We start from the raw sequence: 23,722 nt of genomic DNA on the forward strand, positions 1-23,722 counted from the left end.
AGGATCCAGGAAAATCATGACATTTTCCCATTGCGCTTTTCTTCGTCATTATGGTAATCATCCTATGATCAGTGATCAAAAAGTGGCATTGCTTAGATTTTTGTTTGGTTTATGACATGTGTTAGGATTTGGGTCAAGCTAAGTCAAGATCATTAAAAACTAAATGGGCTTAAATTGCCAATTTAAGTTACTAAAAGACAAAATAAAAGTCACATAATAGTGATAAAAAATAGTTATGCAATCTGAAACCTTTTCAATCTCTTAACATTTTCTCTTTCACAAAATGCAAATTATCTAACCATTTAGGACTTAATCGGTATCTTTATAGACTTGAAGACTTTATTGGCAATATGTTTGGTTATAATTGCCCATTAAACTTGAATGCTTGTGGAGTTTTTTCAATCCCTTGTGAAATATAATAATTTATACATTCCATTCTCTTCCCACTCAAAAGAAACAACTTCTGGAATTTTCTTCAAACGAAAATACTTTACAAGTTTGTTTATTCAATAAGCAAAATACGAGAGCATATCAATAAATACGTGTATAAATAAACTTTTAATAAATAAAATAAAATAATTAACCTAAATAGTCTATGTAGAAGTAGATATTTATATATAGATATATATATATATATATTTGCGGAGTTGCAAAATACGAGTGATCGTAAAAAACTTTAAGCGCGCGCCATAAAAATGTCGCTAATAAAAACGCTACAACTAATAGAGCTCTCTTGGCTTGGCTTGGATATATTTCGTTAGCTTCCGTTTCAATATTTTCTCTCTTTTTTTTGCGGTCCCATCGCAAAAGTAATTTCCAAGCGCTATTTTCATGCTTATAGACTCGTACTTATATTTTTTTAATGTGTTGTTTTTCAAGATTGCACATACAAAATGGGAAATGGGAAAACAAAAGGGCTTTATGGAAATCGCTTAAATTAGCTGTTTTTATCGAGAAAACGAGTGGCTATAGCGTTTGCGTTTTTGTTTTCTTCGTTAGATAAAAATAATTTAAACGCTAAGATGACAAGTGGCAATTAATTTAAGTGTGATTATCACCTGGCCGCCATGGCAGTTCTCCGTTCTCCGATCTGTGATCTCTCTGGGTATTTCCAAGCTTGCGCTGATCACTAATTTTTTGGATCTGCAAGGTATATATAAATATATAGATATATAAATGATACGAAGGGCGGAGGGGGCATTAGCATAAGCGTGGCATGTGTTTGGCGGAAGCTTATAGCTTATCAATAATTAAGATGCCTTTTACTAGTTCTCGGCTTTTGTTTTGGCGGCCTTAATTACTTAGCGTTTGAGTGCCAATTGGCCGCAGCTTTTGGTAAATCGTGCCGAAAATGTTAAAAAAAACTTAGTAAATACTAACCTCTATCCTCAACCGGTTCGCCGGCATCCCCATGGCCCGTGGCCGTTGGTATCGGTATCGAAATGGGTATCGGTGGCACCACCACCACCCCCTGAGTATCCCCCTCCAGGGCGTGCTCCCCACGTCCATGATGAAGTGCTAAATGCTGATGTTGCTGGTGGAGATGTGGCTGTTGTCCAAGTAGAAGCTGATGTTGTTGCTGCTGCTGCTGGAGGGGATTTTGGTGATTCTGACTCTGGCTCAAATGCTGCGAAAGATGCTGATGATGGTCACCGGTTGGTGGCCACTGTTGGTATGTAACAGGGACCAAAGGATCCGACATCCATTCGAAACTAAAAGCAGGTCCTATGGTCTGGGTGGTGCCCAAACCACTTTGATGCGGTGTTGCACTGGTGGGCGTAGGGGGTGTGGTCGTGATGCAGGGGCTTAGCTCGTGGGAGGATCCAAAACTGTCCAAGGAAGCTTTTTGCGCTGATTCTGACCATGGCGGACTGGGATTCCATTGCTCTATGAAATCCGCAGGATCCGGAGGCAGTGATTTATTGGGTAACCTCGGTCTCGTCGGTACTATGGTGGCGTAGATAACCGAAGCATCACTACTGACCACAGATGAGGTGGCATAAGCAGCTGCCGGATGGGTATGGATGGCATAGCAATCTGGTTCCGGAGTTATTGCCGCCGCCGGAGAACGTTCGGCGTGTAGGTAAAGAGGTTCCAGCTTGCGAGCCCGCTTCTTGGGCGGCGGAGGCGTAGACGATTTGGAGGTGGGAGGATTGGGAGTACTTGCTGCGTTGGGAGGATTCACCTGACTGTTCACCTGGCTATAGTCCACGGGCTCTTGAAAACTGAACAGCGGTTGATCCTCTTTAAGTTCGATTGCTGACTCGGCATGATAGACTCCACCATAGGTTCCCATGTGGGGATGATGATGGTAGGCGGTCGCCGGGTGGTGATGATGATGATGATGGTGCGGATGGTGTGAGTGGTGGGGATGGTGGTGGTTGCCAAAACTGCTGGCTATGCCCAGGCTGGGCGTGGTACCACCTGGAGTGGCTGGCGGATGAGACGAATGAGGACTGTAATATCCACTGGAAGGGGTTCCCGGTGGGACACGGATGCCACTGTCCAGCGGCATGCCAAACTGGATCTTCGACTGGACGGTATAGTAGTGATACAGCCAGGAGTTGGCCAGCATTATGGAGGCTTCGCGATCGCTGTGAAGGAGGGTTAAATAAGGTTTTTTATAGTAAAAATTATTAGTTAGTTAAATTAATTTGAGTATTTAATTAACTTAAATAATAAGAGTCTTTTTATTTACTTACTTGAGTACTTGGTTTGTGCATACGATAACAGGTTGTTGAGTGGAGTCGGGACTATCTCGAACTTGTAAGACGACATGGACCCACGTGTATTCTCCACTTGATCTTTGCATTCGTACCAGCAGGATACAACTGCGATCCTGTTCCGATTGCGTAACTATGAATGTTAAAAACAGGTAAAAGATTTAAATGTATTTCTTATTTATTTGTAAACAAGTAAACGACTTTAAGTGGTTTTTATGAACTTATTAGTTTTGCGGCCTAACAGGTTTTAAGTGAGATTTATTTAAATATTATTTTTGTCGACAGCCATTGGAAAAAACCATTCATGGAAAAGGTTTTAACTGGAATTTAAAAGCCCTGTTTCGCTTTGAATAATTTAAGCATTATTTAAGATTAATTAAAAATGCTTTTGATATTATTAACAGATATATTTCTTTCGAAAATTTGTATAGGCTGGCATATTTATAAAAATACATTTGGAAACTTTAATAAAACGGTGTGATTAACTTTATTTCTATTTAGTTAGCACTTACTTAATCTGTGCTTATTTTGCGCCTCCCTCAGATTCTCGCTGTGGATCAGGTTATACCAGGATGTACCCTGCAGCGTGGCCTTATCATAGCCCAAATGAAACTCGCCACTGAAAGCCATAAAAGAGCGATAAACATTATTTATATTTAATTTTAACTATCAATTTCCATTTATCGCCGCTACTCACTTCTTGTCGATGTGGGCTATTTTCATGTCCATCGAATGGATGGTGGTGAAGACGTTGGTGGCACCTTGTACCACACACTCCCTGGTCTCGGGCATGGCTATTGGAGTGCAGGTGGCCAGAAAGACGGGCTCGTTGCGACTGCAGAGCGGCAGGAATGACAAATAGTGACCCTGGACCAGGACAACCTGCAAATGGAGAGAGATGCAACGCTGTTTAGCTTTGTTTTCCAATTCGATTGCCTCCTTGTTTCGACATCGGCTCCCACGAAAATTGGCGCCCAACGCGGGGCAGCTGGGAGTAACTACTATGGCCATTTTTGGACCGGCATGCCGGGCGCACTCTCTCATAGACATTTTACTCTGATTCCATAATTTAAAAAAGGCAATCACAGAAATGTTTGTATGCCAACTCCTCCACAAACAAAAAAAAGAACCCACCAGGCAGTCTCAGGCTCGTCGTCGACTCGGAGCCATTGTCTCCCAATTAAAACGTGCCTGCATTTATTTCGTCCCAACTGCAATTGCATTTTCGAGGCTTATGGGCCGTTGCCGCCGTCGTCGTCGCAGTCTCAGTCGCAGCTTCTTCTACTTAAATGCAAATGCAGCCAGCCCAACGATCCTGATACCAAAAACCACCCGATCCCCCAAAACGAAACCCGTCGGATGACGCAGACGCCACAGTCTTTTCTGGGGTTTGTTTTTCTTTTCTTTTTTTTTGGGATTTTGGTAAATGAGACGACCTTAGACTTGGGACCAGGCGCCACTGCCGGCGCTGTCGCCGTCTCTTCTCTTTTTCCCTGGCTTTTGTTTTTTATTTTTCGATTTTTGTCTTTTGTCTATGGGGTATGGCCGTCTGGCACACTGGTTGGTTACTAGCTCTGAACTATGCCTGACCTCATTCATAATTATTTATTGGTCCATTTTTATTGCATATTAACGAGAGGCAAGCCTGGGAGTGAATGTGCTTGCATTTAGCCCGGCTCTTGGCTTGACTTTGGGGGTTATCTGGCGGTTCAGTTCATGTGGGTCTCTTGAGCGTCGAGTGTGCTTAGGCTGAGATTAGGTACTTATGTTCTGAGCAAGGCTGGGAATGGATTGGACATTCAAATCGGTTCAATTGGTATTAATATTCTGCTGTTTGATTGTTTTGTCATTTAACCATGGCTTACACTAACTTTATTGGATATTTAACTAACTTTAACTTCCTTATTTTGTATTGCTTTTCCTGAACCAAAGTCTTACACCTTTATCCGTAGAAACCGTTGTGAAAATCTCTTGCAACCAGCACTTCCTGCACCTCATTAAACTGCCAACACTCAACTTAATTAAAAACGTTTTCAGCCAACTGTCAACGCCTGGCCTTATCTCCATAATTTTGCTCACTGCACATCTGCGAAAAAGCGAGGAACGAAGAAAAAAAATGGACGCACGGCTTGGATCTGTGGAGATATGAATAAAAGTGAAGCGACCGCCCACCACATGGTGCACAGTAGCAAAGCCAACATCCATGACCAAAACGGGTAAGAGTTGCTGCCACAGCCAACGCTTCGCTCAACACGTTGACAGATTTGGTCTTGTCTTGTTCAACCTGCGGCTGAGATGGCTGGGAAGACAACTTCATATGGCTGCCTCGTTTTATTCACATCATCATCATCATCATCTCGCCGAGAGGCGGCCAATCAGAGCAGGTAAAAACCAGGTGGGATGGGGGTCTGCACCCAACAGCACCAGCACCAGTACCAGCACCCACCCGTTTCCCATCAACTGTCATCGTTTGTCAGCTTATAGAAATCCCGGCTCGTTGGCAAGATGTATGACCAGTTGGCCGCCGGCTCAAACGCATTGGTACGAGTTCTACTCCAAACTCGCAACTTCAACTCCATCTCCAACTCCATTTCCCTGCCCTCATGCATAATTCATGCAAGAGCAAGATGTCGATGTTGAGCGGCGTGGATCGGAGTGAAGGAGCCTGCAGTGTGGTAAAGTGTTACACGCAACACGCTTCCCAGGTGATTCATTCATCAATTCCTGTCAGAGACTTACACGCGCTTACTCATCCACGCAAACATACACAGAGAAAAATAGTAGGACTTAGGAACTATATTAAAACTAAAAATCTTCTTAAACTTATTATTATTATTGTTGAAACAGAGAATCATTTTCTTCTTATACAAGCAAAATAAGCAAATTTAAATTTCACTACTTTTTTTCAAGTGTATTGACACTCACCTTTTGATCGCCGAAACGCATTTGCCGTCGCGCATTGCGGCTAACATTCATGCGACAGAGGAACATGCGATGCTCGCCCTCGAGACTGGAGGCGCCACCAGCACCACCGCCACCGGCACTTCCATTGCTGGACGTTGAGTCGCCGGCACCGCCAGCACCACCGGCACCACTGCTGTTCGCCTGACTTGAGCCACCCGGCTGCGGTGGCACGTTCCTATTCAGTTCGGCCTGGATGGTTGCGTGATCCTGTTTGTCAATGATATCGTAAACGGAGTCACCATGTATCAGCAGATCCTCCTGTAAAGAGAATGGCAAGAGGGGACATGGTTAACATGGGTTTACACTGGTCAGCAAATAGTTGGGCATTATAAGATGGAAAAAGTGGGACATACTTCAAAAATTCTTCAAATTGTTTGGTTAATGTTACAAATATCAAAAGCCAAGGACAAAGACAAAGTCATCTTACTGATATAATTTTAAGTTCTCTTAGCTAATATATAGTTATTAAGATCCTGCAAACAAAACTTCCCACTCAAACTAAATTTCAATTAGTCAGTCTATTGTTGTAATTTGTTAATGATGTGTCAGACGAATCTCGCATGCTCATCGCCGTTTTTTTAGAGCTTCGATGTTAGTGGCCAATTGCCTGCTGGCCATTTATGTCATGAGCTTTTATTATTGTTGACAATTATGGCCACGGCGAAGGAGAGAGCGATCGAAACGAAACTAAACGAACCAAACCGAACGATCGACCAATTTATAATGGCAAGCCGATGTGGTTGTAATTTATTTATGGCCACTGTCACTACATGACACATGACAATGGCAACTTGTTATGGGAATATGCAAAAATCGAATTTGAATTCGAATTATGATGCCCAACAACAGCAGAAACATCGGCAATAGTAAAAGCCAAAGCAGTAGCAACAACAAAGTTGCCAAGATCTATTGACATTTTTGGCAGTTTGTTAATTAACTTGGCTGGTAGTTGTTGCTGTAGCTGTTGCTGCTGCTATGCTGCTGCCGTTTTTCAGTTTCTACCGCCGCTAACTAACTCCGAGCCTTGCCACAAATTAAAAGGTTGGGCAAGCCACTTTTGGGCCTGTCCATGTGCACACCAATTCCGTTTTTATTGTGCCCGTAATTATGCCAACACATGGCATACGAGTGAATTTATGAACTTCACTGACCATTTAGTTTCTGTGGTGGGTGTCTCCCAGTTCTCCACTCCCAACTCCCAGAGCTCCTCCGAACTCCTGATAAGGCTCGGCACAAAGGCCAAAAGGCTGTCAAATGTCATGGTTGCCAATTGGCTTACTTGTTTTTATTTCTTCTTAACTTCTTTTTTTTTTTGGTTCTCCTGCCTCTTGGCCGTTTGGCTTGTTCTTGTCTAGCTTTTTGACTTGCAGAGAGGGGGGTTGGGGAAGTGCAACATTTAGTTGATATGAAAGGTTGTCTGGCCAAGAAAAACAAGTGGAGCGTTTCCCTGTTGATATGAGGTATGATCAAGTTTTATTTTTTTTCATTTTCGGCCCCGAACATATCCCAATTCGTGGGATCACAGGCCAACCTCTGATTTATGGCATAATTTTCATTCGAGACCAACAGACCAAACCAGACATTACACATACGCCCCATAGCACTGGCATTCGAAGACTTCGAAGAGCCGACAATCACCTGGCCACTAATCTCGGGTACCTTTGTCAATGTCGGCTCTGTGTACGAGTATATGTAGAACGGAGATATGTCACATTTGCTTGGATCGGCTAGATTTATTTAAACCGTCGGTTCAAATGCAAAGTGAAAGGCCAAGTACATATGCAGATATATATATATATATATAGGTATATATAGATATATGTATATATTTATCTACATGTATAACCTTGCTATTTAAGCGGCATAAACGTGCAATAAACAAAGCTTGAAACACGGGGTAACGGCAAACATCGAGCTGTGGTTTTTAAGGAACCAACAGACTTATATAAGCTCAATGAATCGGGTCTGTTTAGGTCTTTAGACAGTTGCTAACTTGTCAACGGGAGCAGCAACAACATCAGCCAACTAGTACAGCACAAACAAAAAACTGCAACAAATATGTTTGCTGTTGCTGCCGCTGCTGCTGGTGCTGTTGCTGCTGCAACTCTGATGTTGCTGCTGTGCTTATGTTGCTGCTGCAGCTACTGCTGTTAGGAGACTATGACATGCTCTGACGACGACAGGCATCGTCGTTTGGCTGTTGTCGCTTGTCAGAGATTTGTATCAACGGTTGTAACAATTTCAGCCCCCGAAAACAGAAAACCAGCCCAAAAACAATCCGCAACTTTCGCAAAATCTCTTACCATGGAATGGCCCAAGTACTCGGCAGCATTATCCGATATATAGAGCAATTTGCCATTCTGTGTGAGCATCATCAAGAAGCCGGAGAGTGCCTGTAAGATAAATACGGATATGAATACACACTGTTTAAATATCTAAAAATATTTAAGAATTTATAACTATAGAATAATAGAAAAGAAATAGCCTTAACGTTTCGCTAAATCACTTTATTTTGTTCATAGCTAGCCAATTATTTAAACGTCTTATCATGCCGCCCAGCTACTTCACTTTTAACACCCCCTATTTGAAAAAGCATAAATTGAATCTTGTGTTGAAAATGCAAATTCATTTTCGCGTCTGAGCACTAATAAATTGTTAGCCCAAAAGCCTGGCCAAAAGCCCACGTTGACAACCGCCCAAAAAGCTGCCGAAGTGAGCCCGAAAAGGGGGAGTATGAGTAGTACTCGTACTGGTGGTTATAGTATTTAATTCAGTCACGAGTGTGCACAGGTATGTAGATCAATCTCGCCCCGACTGGAGCAGTCAGTGCCAGGCAGCTTGACTGACTACTGTCTTCTGTCGACTGTAGACTGTCTTCTGTAGTTTTTAGTGCTTTTTTTTTTGTCTGCTGGCTGCTCCTGTAAATCTTTGGCTTTTCCTTGGGCATTTATTGTTTGGCCCGCTGGCTTTTAGCTGATTTCCTCTTCTCGCTTTTGGCGCAGCAAGTGGCGGCGAGCAAAACGATTTCTGACTTATGATATGGCCAGCTTTTGTGCCATTAATAGAGTTGTTTTCCCGGGAACTTTCGGTTGAGTTGTCACCGCGATGGCTTAAATTGAGTTGTTTCTCTCGGTACCCTGGGAGCCTAATCGAAATGTCATCGGTACGGAAAATTGCCGAGGTTATATGGTAAAACGAACGCAGATCCGGCAATCGGACTCCTAATTACGCTCCGATTGAATATGAATTGTAGAGATGAAAATTTCCAAGAAAAGTTTATATTTATAATCTTAAAAGTATTTCCTCTTTTCTTACCTTTGAGAAGCCAATATTTGGTGTTGCTGTCTGGTGATGAAGATGATGCATCGCATTGTGTCGTTTGAAAACTGCAATGGGAGGAACACAGAAAATGGATTCTTGAAAATAATGCTAATTAAGTTAATTGACCTTTTAAGTCTTGCCCAGACGCGCCCTTTCGATCAAGACATCCGTCTGATGTAGTAGGGGAAAATTATCCAGTAAGTGGATATGAGTATATTCCCATGGCAGTACTTTATATGCAAAAGCATTGGCTAATTAAAAAACTATTTGTTAATAATAGACTCGGTTCCTCTCTCACTTTGTGACGGCGATTGTTAGATGCATTTGTGATTGTTAATTCATTGATTATATTCTACATACAATGAGCAACGATGTTTGCCGCCTAACAAAAACAAGTGAATCACAAAAAGAAAATGTGTCATTGTCACTAAGAGCCAACAACAGCAGCAGCAACAACAGCAGCAACAGCAACATCAACGATAGTGGCAACAGCAACATCAGGCTGCGATCGCTGAGTGCAATTGCTGTTTTGCAGCTGCATTGCAGGCAGCATCAAGATCAATTATTTTTAAAACACTACGAGATACTCCCGCACCTGGCAAACAAAACAAAATACAAAAAAATAAGAAGAGAAACAGCCACAAAATCAGCATCAGGCCACAATCACCACGGCAACAGCAGCAGCAACAGCAACAGCAACAGCAACTGCAACTGCAACTGCAACAGCAGCAACCGCAACTGGTAATTTCATTGAACTTGAACGGAAAGGCCATGAATGCAGTCAGATTTTCGCTGGGCTTTAATATTATCCACTATCCGGGCAAAATACTCAGAAATCCGTTTTGCCAAGAAGTCTGTCGTCAGCGTACCTGATTCAGCCAAAATAAAAATAAAAGGGGAGTGGCAGCCAGCTCAATGCTTTTCCACTTGGCTTTACAATTTACAAGGGCAAGGGAATGTTGCTGGCTTTATTATTTATCTTGCTGAACAGAGTTTACTATAAAGTCATGAAGATAAAATTTATAAAATGTGACTTGAATGTATTTATAAGGATTTTTTGAGGACTGTTTTTTAAAGTATGTACATAAGGTGATAAAAAATATGGATTTTCTTTTTAGTTATTAATTAAGATACAAATCTACTTCTATAAAAGTAATATGCAGACTTAATAAATCTCAAATTTTATGTTTTTCATAAACAATTAACCATTAATTGATAGAATATACCACTGAATTCCCAAGTAAATTCTGATATTTAATCGATGAGCAATAAAATGTAAAAATCAACCTACATGAATCAAACACCTTGAACCACAACCAAAAACTATTTTTAATCTGTGACCACTTCGCAGCTTTTTTGCCATTTCTGCTGTGAGATTCGCTAGCAAACACGACAATACTAAATGCTAGCCAATTATACGGTCTTCGATCTGATCCAAGCCGCCGGGCTCAAGATCTTGCATACAAACTAAACTGAAAATAAAACGGAAAGAATCTCATTGTATTGAAAACTCAATTTCGTTTTATAAATATGTATTTCATTAATCGCGACTATCTCGGCAGCCACACCCACCCACAAACATATATCTACAATAACAAAAAACTCAGACGGAGAGCAAACGAATCCATTGAACTTGCAGATACAAAGATACAAAGCGATTTCGACGTGCCAATATTAACACAATTTGTGATTATAAATGCTTTTAAACGGTGCAATGACAATGAACAACAACAACAGGAACAACAAGGGAAGCGCACACCCAAATAAACGAAAGATACGAGACCCACAAAACGCCGACTATTTCTCACACTAATGGGAAAAAGTAGAGATGCTGGGGCTGAAGGTGGATGGATGGAGAAAAGAGCAGTACTTAAGTTTAATTTTTTGCAATTTGTAGAACACATAAATCGCACATTTTGATTTATCGCAATATTTATAGCAATGCCAGGCAGACGCTCGTTGTTACCATTGCAATTGTGAAATTGCTTGGCTAGCAGACTTTGCAGACTTGCAGTCTTGGAGTTGGAGGAGTTGGCTTAGCTTTGAGATAGTATAGTTGGGGGATGCTGGTATGCCGCGGATCTGCAACAGTTTCACATGGATTTCCTCCAGTTTTCTGTTCGTTTCTGTCTGCGCACTGAGATGCGAGCCAAGAGTTAAGAGTTCCACCAGCCTGGTGTGTTATCTATGGGCCTATGTACCGCACAACGCTAATTTGAAAAACAATTTTCGTAATTATCCAAAAAAAAAAAAAAAGGAACAGAAAAAAAAAAACGAAAAAATAGCAGCGCAAATAGGTAAGTAAAGAGCGAACGATCTTGTTCGGTTGCGCGTTGACCTGCGCGCATGCGCATTAAAGGAGGATGGGACCTCTGGGGGACCGATCCGAATGCATCCGAGGATCTGAATCCAAGGGGGCCCCTTAGCAATTTTGGCCCGCCTGGAACTGGGTGCGTGCCTAGACGCTGCGGCAATTACTTGGCCAAAAACAATTTTAGCCGGGCTTTTGGGGCCATGATAGAGGGACACTCGACATATGAATGATGTTGGTTTAAACCAAAGCGAAGCCATGCGCCTAGCGGTTTTTCATTCCGGCTTAAACGAAAGTTGGTGGAACACTTAGCAAAATATAGGGGTCTTTAGTTTAAGATTAAGGGAAAATGGTACATGTGGTTCTACATAACTGGTAAAAAGAGAACATTTTAAACTAACAATTTAAAAATATCTTGTAGAGAAAATTTAATTTTGCCACATTTATATTAATAAAAGGCATAAGAAATTTGCAAATTAAAATCATATGAAAAAGTGTAAAAAACGTGTTAATGTGCTAATCGACACAGGAATTTACAGAATGTTTTTTGTTAAGTAGCAAGTTTTAAGCCTTTTTCTTTTTGTGCACTTTTTGGCAATTAGATTTTTGAAGTGCAACGGCGGTGGGTCCTGCACTCGGCAGTCTCAATCTTCGCGGCTGCACAGAGCCACAATCACAGCCGCAATCTCCATCTGCTCATGACTCATGCATATTCAATCAGCGTGCAGCCAATTATCAGCATGCATATATGCATTGGGAGCCAGGCTTTTGGTTTGGTTTTCTGGACCCGGGGTGAATCCAACTTTAACTGCAACTTCAGCTTACCTTGTTGGAAGTAGTTGGCTTTCCGCACATAGACACAGACCAGGGCCATCAGTTGGAGTTGCGAGAGGCGCTGGCGCGTCGATTGGGGCAGCGGCAGGAGATCCCTCAGATTGGCTATCTCCGCATTTATGAGATCGCGTCGCATCTTCGAGGCGCCCTTGGTCGATTTGTTGGCATCGAATCTGCAATGGTTGAAATGGGATATGGTTAAACAATTAGAATATATGGGCTCGTTCACAGCTACGGCTTAATAAGTGCAGAATGGACAGATAGACCAGGCAGACCAAACGAATGGCACCACATAACTAGCCGCCAGGCCGGGGCATGTGTTTTCACAGCCCAACACACACTCGGTTGTGTTTTGCCTTTCCAAGTGTGTCTCCGTTTCGCTCTCGGGCTTATTAACCCATTGCTAGGTGGTTTAAGCCATTTGGGATTTGGCTTAGGAATTCCATTTATTGCCAAACGGTTTTTATAGTTCAGTACAAAGTCACAAGCAAGTTAGACTGACACCCACAATTAAAGAAATCAACATTAAAGCGGCATTTTCAACTATAAAAGATATCGACCAAGACACTGATTTTACGTGACTTGATAGAATGCCTTAAGTAACTTGGTCATTAAAAATTTACAGCTTAATTACAAGGTAATGAAAATATGTTGGACTTATAGAGGCATGCACAAGAAATTTGATAATAATTTTTAACTTTTGTTCATAAATCATTTAAATGTTTAGTTAATGAATAGGTTTGAATGTTTTTATTAAACATTACAAAATTGTGTTAAATTATTTTATTTCTAAGAATTATAATCTCTGAATATATATTTTTACTATCAAACATTCTAAAAGTTATGCAAAATCATTAATAAAAAATTTTCTTGCCCTAAACTTTTATTAAATCACAGCTAATACTCATGAGTTTCTTCCCCAATCAACTCAATATTTATTCATTTAAGACCAATTTATTTGCCTTTTGATCCGCTGAACACAATGGGTTAAGGATGGCTCGCACATACCGCCGCGCGATGCCCGATGCATAAATAACTCATCGCGCATTTAAAAATCATACAAGCAGCGGTATGTGGCTGTGGTTCAGCGGTCGTTCAGCATTGGTTGCCTGGTGGCTTGCCGGTGGTTGATGTGGGGCACACTTGCCACATGCCTTGTGCGGAAAAATTGTGCAAGTAGGTTGGTCAGCGTCAGAGTCAGGCTCAGCGGTCCGATGCGATTGTTGTTGCTGGTTTTGGGCACAAGCGGCACAAGCGTTTAGCAAAAACTGTCCGTGTGTACTTTTGTGAGCATATTATTTACAAGGTTGAAATCATAAATCATAAATTTGTCTTTTTATGCGGTCGGCGTCGGCGGCGCATGCGGCGTATGAGTATTTTTTTCTTATTTATGCTGACGTTTTGGCCAGGCCATTGTTGTTGTTCTTGTTGGCGATTATTTTGCAAGACTTTTTTATGATAAATATTGGTAATATTGTTGTAATAACAGCAAGTGCCCGCGCCTTTTTGGCTTTCCTCGTTCGACTGTCTGCCATTTTGCCGCTGTTATTGCCTCTAAATGGCCATGTTAACATTTAAAACAATCTCACTGCGTCCGTGTGACTGTGAGTTGCATGCAACAACCGCTTCAGAGGCATGCAATGAACAAAATCAGAAAAAAAAGAAACACAGCAACAGAATCTGAGACCAAATCGAACGCTTCGTTCGCCTTCTGACTTTGAAATATATTCATGCATAAGGCCTATTCAATCTTGACCACTCGGAACAGTCTGTAATAGAACAGATTTAGCCCGGGCCCAGAGAATCGAAATTGAGTGGTCGAGTGGCTAACTCACTCGCTCACTCACTCACTGGCCAACTGGCGCACATTTAAGTCAAGGTGATTTGTACAATTAAAATGAATATTGATTTAAATGCTGCGATTGCGAGTCGCTCACTTATGGCCGGGCTGACATATATGTTTGGCCATTCTGCAGGGCGGTCGGATCGTGTGGGCTGCGGTGAAGGGTCTTCTAGAGAATAGACTGTCTAAAAACCAGGGAGGTTCATTTTTCAGTAGGTCAATTTAAAATGCGTGGAAGTTACATTGGCTTGTTATGGCTTTTTTTTTATTCAGTTTTGATTAATCCTTTTTATAAGACAGTTGTGAGATACTCATGGACACATATCATTTGTAATAGTCATTAATTACACTTTAACTTCAATTAAGACTTTATATCAAAGTCAACTAAAGGAATTATAAATCTTTCTATTATGCATCCATTACTTAACTTCATCAGTAAGCTAAAAATGCCCCAAAAACGACCCATTCTGCTGTTGTTTTCTGACCCCCTCTTGATAAGTATCTTCTGAAGACCAACCAACTTTGGTCATTCCATTCCACCTAATCCATACAGATCCTCCCACACATTCAGCTGGGAACGTTCCTCTCCCAATTAGCTACTTAAAAATGTCAAAGGCTTCTGCGATCTGCTATCTCTGGCTGGCTATTTGTGGCATAATTAATAAGTTTCTCAAATATTTATCATAAACAAGATGCCAGTGGTGCTGGCGATAATATGATAATGCCATCAGCCTTCTCGTAATGACCAAAAAAAAAGAGAAGAAAATGTAAGGAAAATATAAAATCCAAAAAACGTGTTAATGGGTAGGGAGAGAGATATATCTGATATATAAAGCTGTTGCGGGTGGAGGACACAGACCCCAAAAACTGCCGGCTGTAATCTACATCAAAATTTATCTGAGTGAGCGAGACATGTCAACATTTCTTAATATATCTATCGCTACCTTGAAATCTGCACTAAGTAGCACCACCAACTTGTTGGCCGTTCGCCGTTGTGCCAACTACTGTACAAGTTGTTGTTGCTAATTAAAAGCATAAACACGATTCTTAGCGAGGCGTTGTGGGATCATCCAACCAGTGGCCACTGTGTTGGTGGCTCTCGGTGGCTGAAAACCTGGAGCCACATGTTTTAATCTGCGGCTGGGGATCCTCTGGCGCAGTGGAAAAAAGATCTTAATCAAGTCTGGTCCAGCTTGAGTACTCTGGTCCTTGGCCCTCTGACTAGATAAAAAGAAAAAGAAGATTCGGTGGGCTGGCGATGGATACCTTAACGTGCTCCACAGAAATTAGGCACAAATCTTGTTGGCTGAGATTCTTCCGATTCCGATTCTAGTGATCTCAATGCCAATCGCCGTCCCTCACTAATTAGCACATAAACCGCCGAGGTAACATAATGCCAAACTATTAACTTAAATGGATTTTAAATGCGCATCTATGGGGCTAGCTGAGATCCTTCGTTTTCCGACTGATTTTTATGGTGGACCGAGGGCCTCAGAGCGCCATCGTAAAAATGTGGGCAGCAAATAAATCACAAGACCACTGAACTCCTCAACCCACCCCAAACAGTGAACTCCACCCGCTAGGGCTGCACTGATAAAAATGAAAGTCCAAGTGTTTAACCTCATTACAGAAGTACTTTAAACTTGGCATTGTTATTAAGTTTTCTGTTAAAAGAAACAAATATAAATAAATGTTAGAGATCAAAATTAACAGAAATAAATATTTCCAAACTTCATAAAATATCCTATTACAACTTTCTCATCTAGTTTTTTATGATTTATTTAATTTTCTCTCCGTGCACGTATCAATCCAAAGCCGAGTTTTAATATGCATCAGGGGCGTCAGTTGGGTTATAGGATCCCGGCCAAGTCCACTAAGCCAGACCATCGACTCCCAGAGCCAGACCAGTCAGTCAGTCAATACCAATTGCAGGCCAAGAGAAACACGAAATTTGCGCAAATTTTTATTGCACTTTTTCCTGGAGCGTCTTGTCTTCTCTTCTCCTGACTTGACTTGTGCGAATTGTCTGGTCGCAGACTAGATAACTCCCTCCAAAATCCCCCTGATGCCTCCCCCTTTTTCGCCATTTCTAGAGCTGTGTGTATGTGTGTAATTTGGGCGAGTTTATTTGCCATATTCCCACGATATAGTTCGGCCAGGCTATTGAGCTTGCGGGCAGCTCTAATGATTTCTGGCCACTCTGCTTCGCTCCGCCCCGCCCTTTCAGCATCCACTTTCTGCATCTTTGGGCGCACAGCTCACACACACACATAAACACGGTAAAAAATAGTGCAAAACGGCGTATAATGAATGCCAGACCTCTCAAACTGATGGGCCCCATAGCTCCAGAGCTCCGCCGGGTAACCCTAAACCCTACCCGAACTGAACCCACACCGTGTTTCGGATACGAGGCAAATTAATTGCCCAGGCGCCGCACAATGCTTTCCATTTTTGTCGGTTTTCGAGGATTTCTTGGAATCTTTTATTCAGCCACAAACACTTGTTTCTTTTTTTTTGTATCTCTCTCTTTCTCCTGTAGAAGGACTTCGCGGGTGCTTCATTGTGTTCTGCGTAAGTCGGTGGCAGTAATCGATACCTTTTTGCCAAACGCACACCTACAGATTAGCATCGGGGCGACGTTTAGCACAGAAAAAAAGAGCTGGCCAAAACCACCATCTAATAACCATGGCGAGCTCAGCGGCCTTTAGCCAAATTATATGCCAGGCCATAGGTAAAAGTGGCCCCAGGTGAGCGTTGACTGCTATGTGGTCCGTAGTCGGTTTTTTATGTTTATAATATGGCTAACAGATTACGAACTAAAAATAATTTTAAAGATAAAACTTTTAAAAATGTGGGAATTAATATTTTTTTGACTTTTAAGAATATTTTTTAAATAATACTAATAATTTTGGAAACATAAGCAAAGAAAAAATACTTTAAATGGCTTTTTGTAACTTAATTTAAGAAATCTGGAATGGAAGCAAAAACATCTTCACTTTCCCATTAATCCTATTTAACCTGAAGCGAAATACTTCGAATTCTATATCCTTAACCCCATCCTTCAATTATCTCAATCAATTAGTTAACTTACGAGTCTGTGTAGCAACCGTATAATTTACTGCTCTCAAAAGCTCATAAAGAAGTCTGGCGGGCAGCTACTGTGTTTATTTTGACGCATATATTTCAAAAATGCGAGCCACACCACCAGACGACCATTCCACACCACTCTGCAACACACCACCAAACCATACAAAAAACCAAAAAAAAAAAAAAAAAAAGAAAACGAAATAAACCACAGACCGCAGCTGAGATTTCATTGCCTCAGAAGAAATGAAATCAAGCTGCTACCGTCTGCCTTTTGCCTTTTGCCGTTCGATGGTCTTGTATGTTTGATTGGAATCTTAGCCACAATTTAATGATGGACTGCCAAAAGCACACTTCGATGATTGGCTCTTGGACATCGTCATTTGCAGCGGAGCTGCGAGTTGCAAGTTGGGAGTTGCGAATCTCCTCCGACGCCGCCGCATAATTTTTCATATTTTTATGATTTGTTGCTACCGGGTACTAAACCCGTTTCTTTCTGCTGATTTTCTTTTTTTTTTTCTTAAAGATTTTTTTTTTTTGAGCCTAACCATGGAGAGCGGCTACCGTTGCTGCATTTGCTTTCGATTATCTTAATTTGCGTGCGAAACTGAGTTTTTTCTTCCTCCGCCCGTAAGCCAAGCCCCAAATTGTGTGTGTACGGAAATTTTCCCATGACTTGGTTCTTGGTCTCTTTTGGCCTGGACTCTCTGTATACTTTTGTGCCCGCCGGTGGCTTGGCCAGAAATTACCCCAACTATGCTATAGTATGGTATGTTATGGTATGGTATGGAATGGCTCATCGGCTTGGGACTCTCGGGATTGATGGTTTTGCTGCCGTTGCACTTTACCGTCAGGCAATTAGCACAGGGATGCCGCAACTAAATAATTTGGTAAGCCTCAGGGCAGCAACTTCATCGATCTCAGATCTTGGCCATCGGCGGAGGTGGCGCACTTATTTGCTCAACATTTCATAGTCGAACGGTTTGGATTCGGATTGGGATTCGGTTTCAGTGGATAATGCCTGGTCATAGGGGAGTATTCCGAAATCGATTTCGACGCGCGTCACCAAATATTTATCTGAGAAATTAGATGGAAACGGAAGTCGGCCACTGGGAGAAAATCAATTCGGGGAAAAGCTCTTGATGTTTGGGGAATGGAAAGGGTAAATTCATGTAGTACTAAGTTTGTTTCAAATAGTTTTTGTCTTATAGATATCTTTAAAAACCAACTAAGTAGTTTTATATTTCAATATAAATTTTTCCTAAAATGAAAGAACCTTTGGAAATGACTTTTTGCTTATCCTCAAATATAGATTTTCCCTGAAGAGGAGCTCTTAAACTAATCCCTAAGAATATTTTCCAGTGCATTTGGCCATACTGAGATCTAGTGCAGCATTTACTGCACCGATATCCAAGTTGGGTAAATAGCCTGGTCCGCTCGGCTGATCGCTTTTCTCGTGAAATGTGTTAATGAAATTAGCAGCATAAAATTGCTGGCAGAGCCACCACCAGAGAGCCCCGTGCAGTGTTACAGATATCCGAACGAAATTGTATCTTGGCCGAGTGTCCGCGGCATGCTAATTACCAAAATTAACACCATCGGCGCAGGCCCGAAAGCAAATACAAGCTCGGCGCTCAAACTCAAACTCAAACAGAATCCGTACGCAACGGTTTCGGTTAGTTTCACTCAGGAAGCAGCCGACACAAAGATGCACTTCACAAATGTATCTTTTGGCTTTGACTCTGAAACTGAAGTTAAATGCTGACTTTTCCACAGGCTTCCTTAGCCTTATAGTTTTTGTGGTGGTGGTGTGGTGATGGCTCGAGTGGTGCCAGGTTTGTTGACTCTAATGGTTGGATGTGTTAAAAACAACAAACACCAGGTTTTCTTCGGTTTAATTAGTGTCATTTATTATTTAGAGCATATTGATATAGTTTTCGTTGTTTAACGGTTGTTTGTTTCAGTGCGAGGCGTGTTGTTGGCATTTCTAGTTCGAGCATGGAAAATATTTATAGAAATCCGACCGATTTTACTATTACTATTCCAAACGCCACAAATATTACAAACTGTGTCTGTGAATGTGAAAGAAGCGCGTGCTCAGGCGTGCGAACAATGAACCTTTTTTTTTATTATTAAGTTTGAAGCTTAATTTTTGATAGTTCGATGGCTGGGAATTCCAACAATTCCATGTGCTAATTGATAGTTTCATGGGCCACGTAAAATTCAGATGAATGAACTGAATTAAGTTAGTGATGTAGATTTTATCACTTGGAGAAAGAGTGCTTGCGGCTGAATGTATTTTCTAATTTAAAGTGAAACTCTTTGAAAGACAGCAATAATAAACTTTAATATAACTTTAAGTATGGTTAAGTACAGTTTACTTTTTCCTTACTTTCTAGTAAGATTTTTCTCAATCTTGACATTTTTATATATTTTTATTCCTGACAAACTCTTTTTAACTATCTTAAATGTCCAGGCCTATCTTCTATTTAATGCTCCATCTAAGCTGCTACCACAAACTGCTCTAATTTCAATAAGGACTCCGCATCCGGCAGAGTCTAGAAAATGACACCCACCCAAAGAAAATAAGAAGAAAAAAATAAGATGAGGGCAACACCTACCCAAGAATCTCCCACACAAAGGCAGGATATTTCCCCAACCAAAAAAAAAAAAAAAAAGGAAACCAAGACGAAAAAAACAGGAAAAATCTCAACAGACAAAGAACGAGCCATCAACAACATCACACGTGAGTTTTACACATTTCAGAAGCAACGGCAGCCCCGAGATGTGGCTAACTTTAGTGGCATCTCCTCGACTTTGTCGTCGATTCCAGTGGAGCTGGAGACGCCTTTTTTGGTGCCCCAACGTCGTCTTCGTGGACGTCCGATTGCCAACGTGGTAATGTCAATCGCACTGTGCGGGTTTAACTTATGGCAAAACATTTGAAGCACTAATTAATTGGAGCTAAATAAAATGGCACAGCATCTCCGGCGCAGTTTAGCTGGGAGTGAATTTTGCGCGTTTTTCAGCTCAGCGCGAATTGGCGCTGGGGGAATCGGTTGGTACGGGTACGCAGACCGACCGGAGAGATTACGAGGGCCAGATAACTGCGAACTACAAGTTGCCAATACAAGAGGCCATTAAAACCGGCAGCAGGAGCAGCAGCATCAGTACATGGAGAAAAATAGGATTTCCTTATATTATTTTAAGACTTTTTGTTATCAGGAAACTCATCACTTAGGGGATGTCATTAATAGGTTAACTTTCTCTGCAGTTTTTTAACCAAAAATTAAGGTTTCTTGTTCTTAATTAATTAATTTATTAAAATGTAAATTGACATATTTAATTATCTTGCTTTCTAATAGAAAACTTTTGTGGAAAACGCTGACATTGCCTTTGTTGGTTAGACCATCTAATGGAATATTTAAACATCTTTTTAATTTAAAGATTTCTAATCCAATGTCCTGATAATTTTTTCCAGTGCTCAAACCTAAGAGGAACTAACCAGAAACAAAAATCAGTGAAAATCCAGGAGGAGCTGAAGGAAAACAACGACGAAGAAATGGAAAGGAGTCTCGATCTTTGGCCAAGAAGCGAATGGGCTGAAAGGAGTTTCGCTGCCGGCAAATGCGAACTTGGCCTCGTATTTCAAATTCGAATTGACAAATATCGAAGCGTGCGAAACAAATTGAAATTAAAAGTTTGCATGTTTGGACGATTTGTGATGCGTGGCTGTGTGAAAACGGAGATAAGGCAGAATGTTGGCGCTAAGAACTTACCTTGTAAACATGCCGGCTGTCTGTTGTTGTTGTTGTTGCTGTTGCTGCTGCTGCTGCTGTGTTGCATGTTGCTGCTGTGTCGTCTGTTGCTGCTGCTGTTGCATGTGTTGCTGTTGCGCCAGTGTTGCTGGCGTTTCATGCTGCTGGAAGTTATGATGCGTATGCATTTGGTGCTGCAAATGATGTTGCTGTTGAAGGTGTTGCTGCTGTTGCTGTTGTTGTTGCTGCTGCAATTGCAGGACATGTTGCAAATGTTGCTGCTGCTGTAGGGGATGCTGTTGCTGCTGGAGGGCGTGGGTGGGCGGGGTCAATGCCGTCACCTTGTCTAGGCCACGTTTATTATCCGCATACATTTCGTCGATCGCACGTTTGCAAATATTTGACATCAATTCTAAAAGCAAGAAATGACAGGGCATTTTCAGCACAAGATTGTCGGATTGTCACGGTTATTTGGCCAAGATCTTAGGCCAATCACAATGGGGAATAATGATAATATCAATCAATATGTAGATCTTAATGAAAGTCTGCAGACTCTCTACCCTTTTCGATTTGCTAATGAAATGAAACAACAATTGTTGATTAGGTTTGTATATTCCATACGCTGGAAATAGTTCATGATATTGTTTGAATTGTCTGCGGCACAAAAAGCGTATTTTGAAGGAACTGATTTGTATTGTTATTGCCTATTTGAACAATTGCTATGGCTGTGTTCAGAGTATCCCCAATGCTGCCCTCAGATGAGTTGGCGCTTTTGATGGATTTTGATTTTTTTTTTTTGATTTTATTTGGGCACTTCGATTGCATAAGGAGTTGAAAATGATTTATAGCATTTTGCCTGGCGTTGCGGTATTCGATGGCGGATAAATAACTAGGGGTTAATGAAATGTCTTACAACACAAATACTAAACACTCGTTGGGTTAAGATCTGTGTTGATCGTATTTGAAACTCGTTAAGTCTTAAATAATGATCAATCAATTTAAGATTTGGCTTTCCGAGAAGCGGCTGAGGGTTGTAGATGTTTTCATGAAAAGGGAAATCTGAATATTTCTGAGGTAAAACAAATTTGTGTCAATCTAAAGTCACTGTAAGAATTATGATTATTCATTTTAATACTTCTTTTAAATGTTACAAAAATAACAGATATAATTACAGAAAATATATAGAAGTATTCAAGATCAAGGTATAGTTTCTTCAGTAAAGTTTCTTGTTTCAAGTTTAAAGTTTGGAGCTATCCTAGGCAACATCTAAGTAAAGGTAACTCTCGTTTAAATTTATATTTCAGAGAACATATTCATAATTTCATACCAAACTTAGTCAAAGGAAATATTTTATGCAGTGACCTACATATCAAAAAATTTTAGATTTTTCCTAGCTGGTTCTCTTCTTTCCCTCAAACCAAACCATCCATCCTACTATCACTTTCCTTAAACCCCAAAAACAAATACGGCACATTTCCAGGCCACTTGGGATGGCGCCAAGAAAAATCTCAAAAATCTCTTCTAACTCTGGGTTCTACTTGCCCCCCCTGCGGCCGGAAAGTGCAACAATTGAAATTAGTTTTGTTAAGTGAATTTCAAATTTCCATCTCGAGTATTCACTACCGTCTGCCGGGCTGGCGTCTTGGTCTGGCTTTTTGGGTCTTTGCTGCAACTCATTGTCAAGTGAACTTATCACCGAGGAGGGAAACAAGCAAAGACGACGGAGATAAAAAATGAAGAAAAAAAAATGAAAAAATTTGTTCGAGTTGACGTTTGGAGTGTCATCGAGTCGATGCTTGAATTTGTTTGGAGTTGTTTGAATAGGGACCACCAAAAGTCATTGAATGAAATGAAGAACTCCACAGATATATCTCTTTGCCCTGTACGACTTTGACTCTATATGTTATTTGACTTTTTTTTTTTTTGTTTTGGGGTTATGGCTTTGCTTTTGCTCGGATTTTAAGTATTTTGTTGTTTGATTTCTATCAAAGTTAATAATGAAATTGGTAAATTATGATTTTTGGGTGCGGGTGGAGGCGAATGGGGGGGGACAAGAGCAACGAAGACCTTGATCTCAACTTACCTCTCTGCTCGAAAGATTCAATTTGCGATATCCATTTGGTTAAAGAGCTAACTCCAATAGTATTTGGCATAAATGATTATTATTTCATAATTCACTTCGATCAGCCACAATGTTTGACACTTGATCAATAACTTGTATTTATTTAATTTGCTTAGTGCTATGTATGATAACTATTTACTTATATTATTAGATCCAATCTGGGGTTTCTATTGCACACTATTTGCTTTGATTATTGGCTATTCTTTGCATTGGCCTTTATCATAGGTATTCATAGAATCATTGCATATTCAACACTTTGATTAAATCAAGATTTATGGAGACAGAGAGAGAGAAAAACTCTGTTGAAATTTGCAAATCAAATGGCCCGAATGACGCACAACATATCGCGTTAAGTAATAGCTTAAGGCCCGGCCAATTTGCGATCACAATTTTTATGATATTAAAAAAACCGACGGCTTTTTGTGGCTCTGGGGCTGGAGCCAATCCGTTCCGTTTCCGATCGTATAAATCCACAAAATCACACAAGAACCTCGGATCGAGGGCCACACAACCGTGTTGAATGCGCGCGTGCACCTTTCTGTGCGGATCACCGGAGCGACACAGAAGCGGCAAACTTGATTTCGAAACAGGTAAGGTGGCTTTCGTTCAGTTTCAGTCCGTCTGCCGATCTGGCCAACATCCAAAGCCGGGCTCTGCATGTCCCTGTTAAGAAATGCGAGTGTGTTGGTGTTGAGCGGAGTGCTTACCCAATGAGATGGCTGATCATGCACTGCTAGAAAAAAAGAGCTGAAACTTACGGGT

The 23,722-nt window shown here is 41.1% G+C and overlaps 1 protein-coding gene across 1 annotated transcript; it reads right to left on the reverse strand.

Moving 5' to 3' along the window:
• Nucleotides 1–648: 648 nt before the first annotated feature.
• LOC108113628 lies at nucleotides 649–23,499 on the reverse strand. The gene is made up of 11 exons (XM_017224296.2): nucleotides 22,922–23,499; nucleotides 20,860–21,250; nucleotides 12,145–12,326; nucleotides 9,003–9,073; nucleotides 7,991–8,080; nucleotides 5,649–5,945; nucleotides 3,421–3,605; nucleotides 3,236–3,342; nucleotides 2,703–2,856; nucleotides 1,381–2,594; nucleotides 649–1,143 (listed from the first exon to the last, which is right to left on the reverse strand). The coding sequence occupies exons 1-11, from the start codon at nucleotides 22,989–22,991 to the stop codon at nucleotides 1,130–1,132; spliced, it is 2,775 nt and encodes a 924-aa protein (XP_017079785.2). The 5' UTR covers nucleotides 22,992–23,499; the 3' UTR covers nucleotides 649–1,129.
• Nucleotides 23,500–23,722: the final 223 nt, after the last annotated feature.

This window comes from Drosophila eugracilis, unplaced genomic scaffold (assembly GCF_018153835.1).
Source record: "Drosophila eugracilis isolate 14026-0451.02 unplaced genomic scaffold, ASM1815383v1 contig_367, whole genome shotgun sequence".
In the NCBI taxonomy this organism is placed as follows: Eukaryota; Metazoa; Arthropoda; class Insecta; order Diptera; family Drosophilidae; genus Drosophila; species Drosophila eugracilis.

Coding starts and splice junctions, on each gene's coding strand:
- LOC108113628 (XM_017224296.2), bottom strand. CDS start 22,991: ATGCCAAATACTATTGGAGTTAGCTCTTTAACCAAATGGATATCGCAA. Junction 21,251..22,921: donor TGAATCTTTCGAGCAGAGAG/GTAAGTTGAGAT, acceptor TCTTGCTTTTAG/AATTGATGTCAAATATTTGC. Junction 3,606..5,648: donor TGCGTTTCGGCGATCAAAAG/GTGAGTGTCAAT, acceptor CTCCATTTGCAG/GTTGTCCTGGTCCAGGGTCA.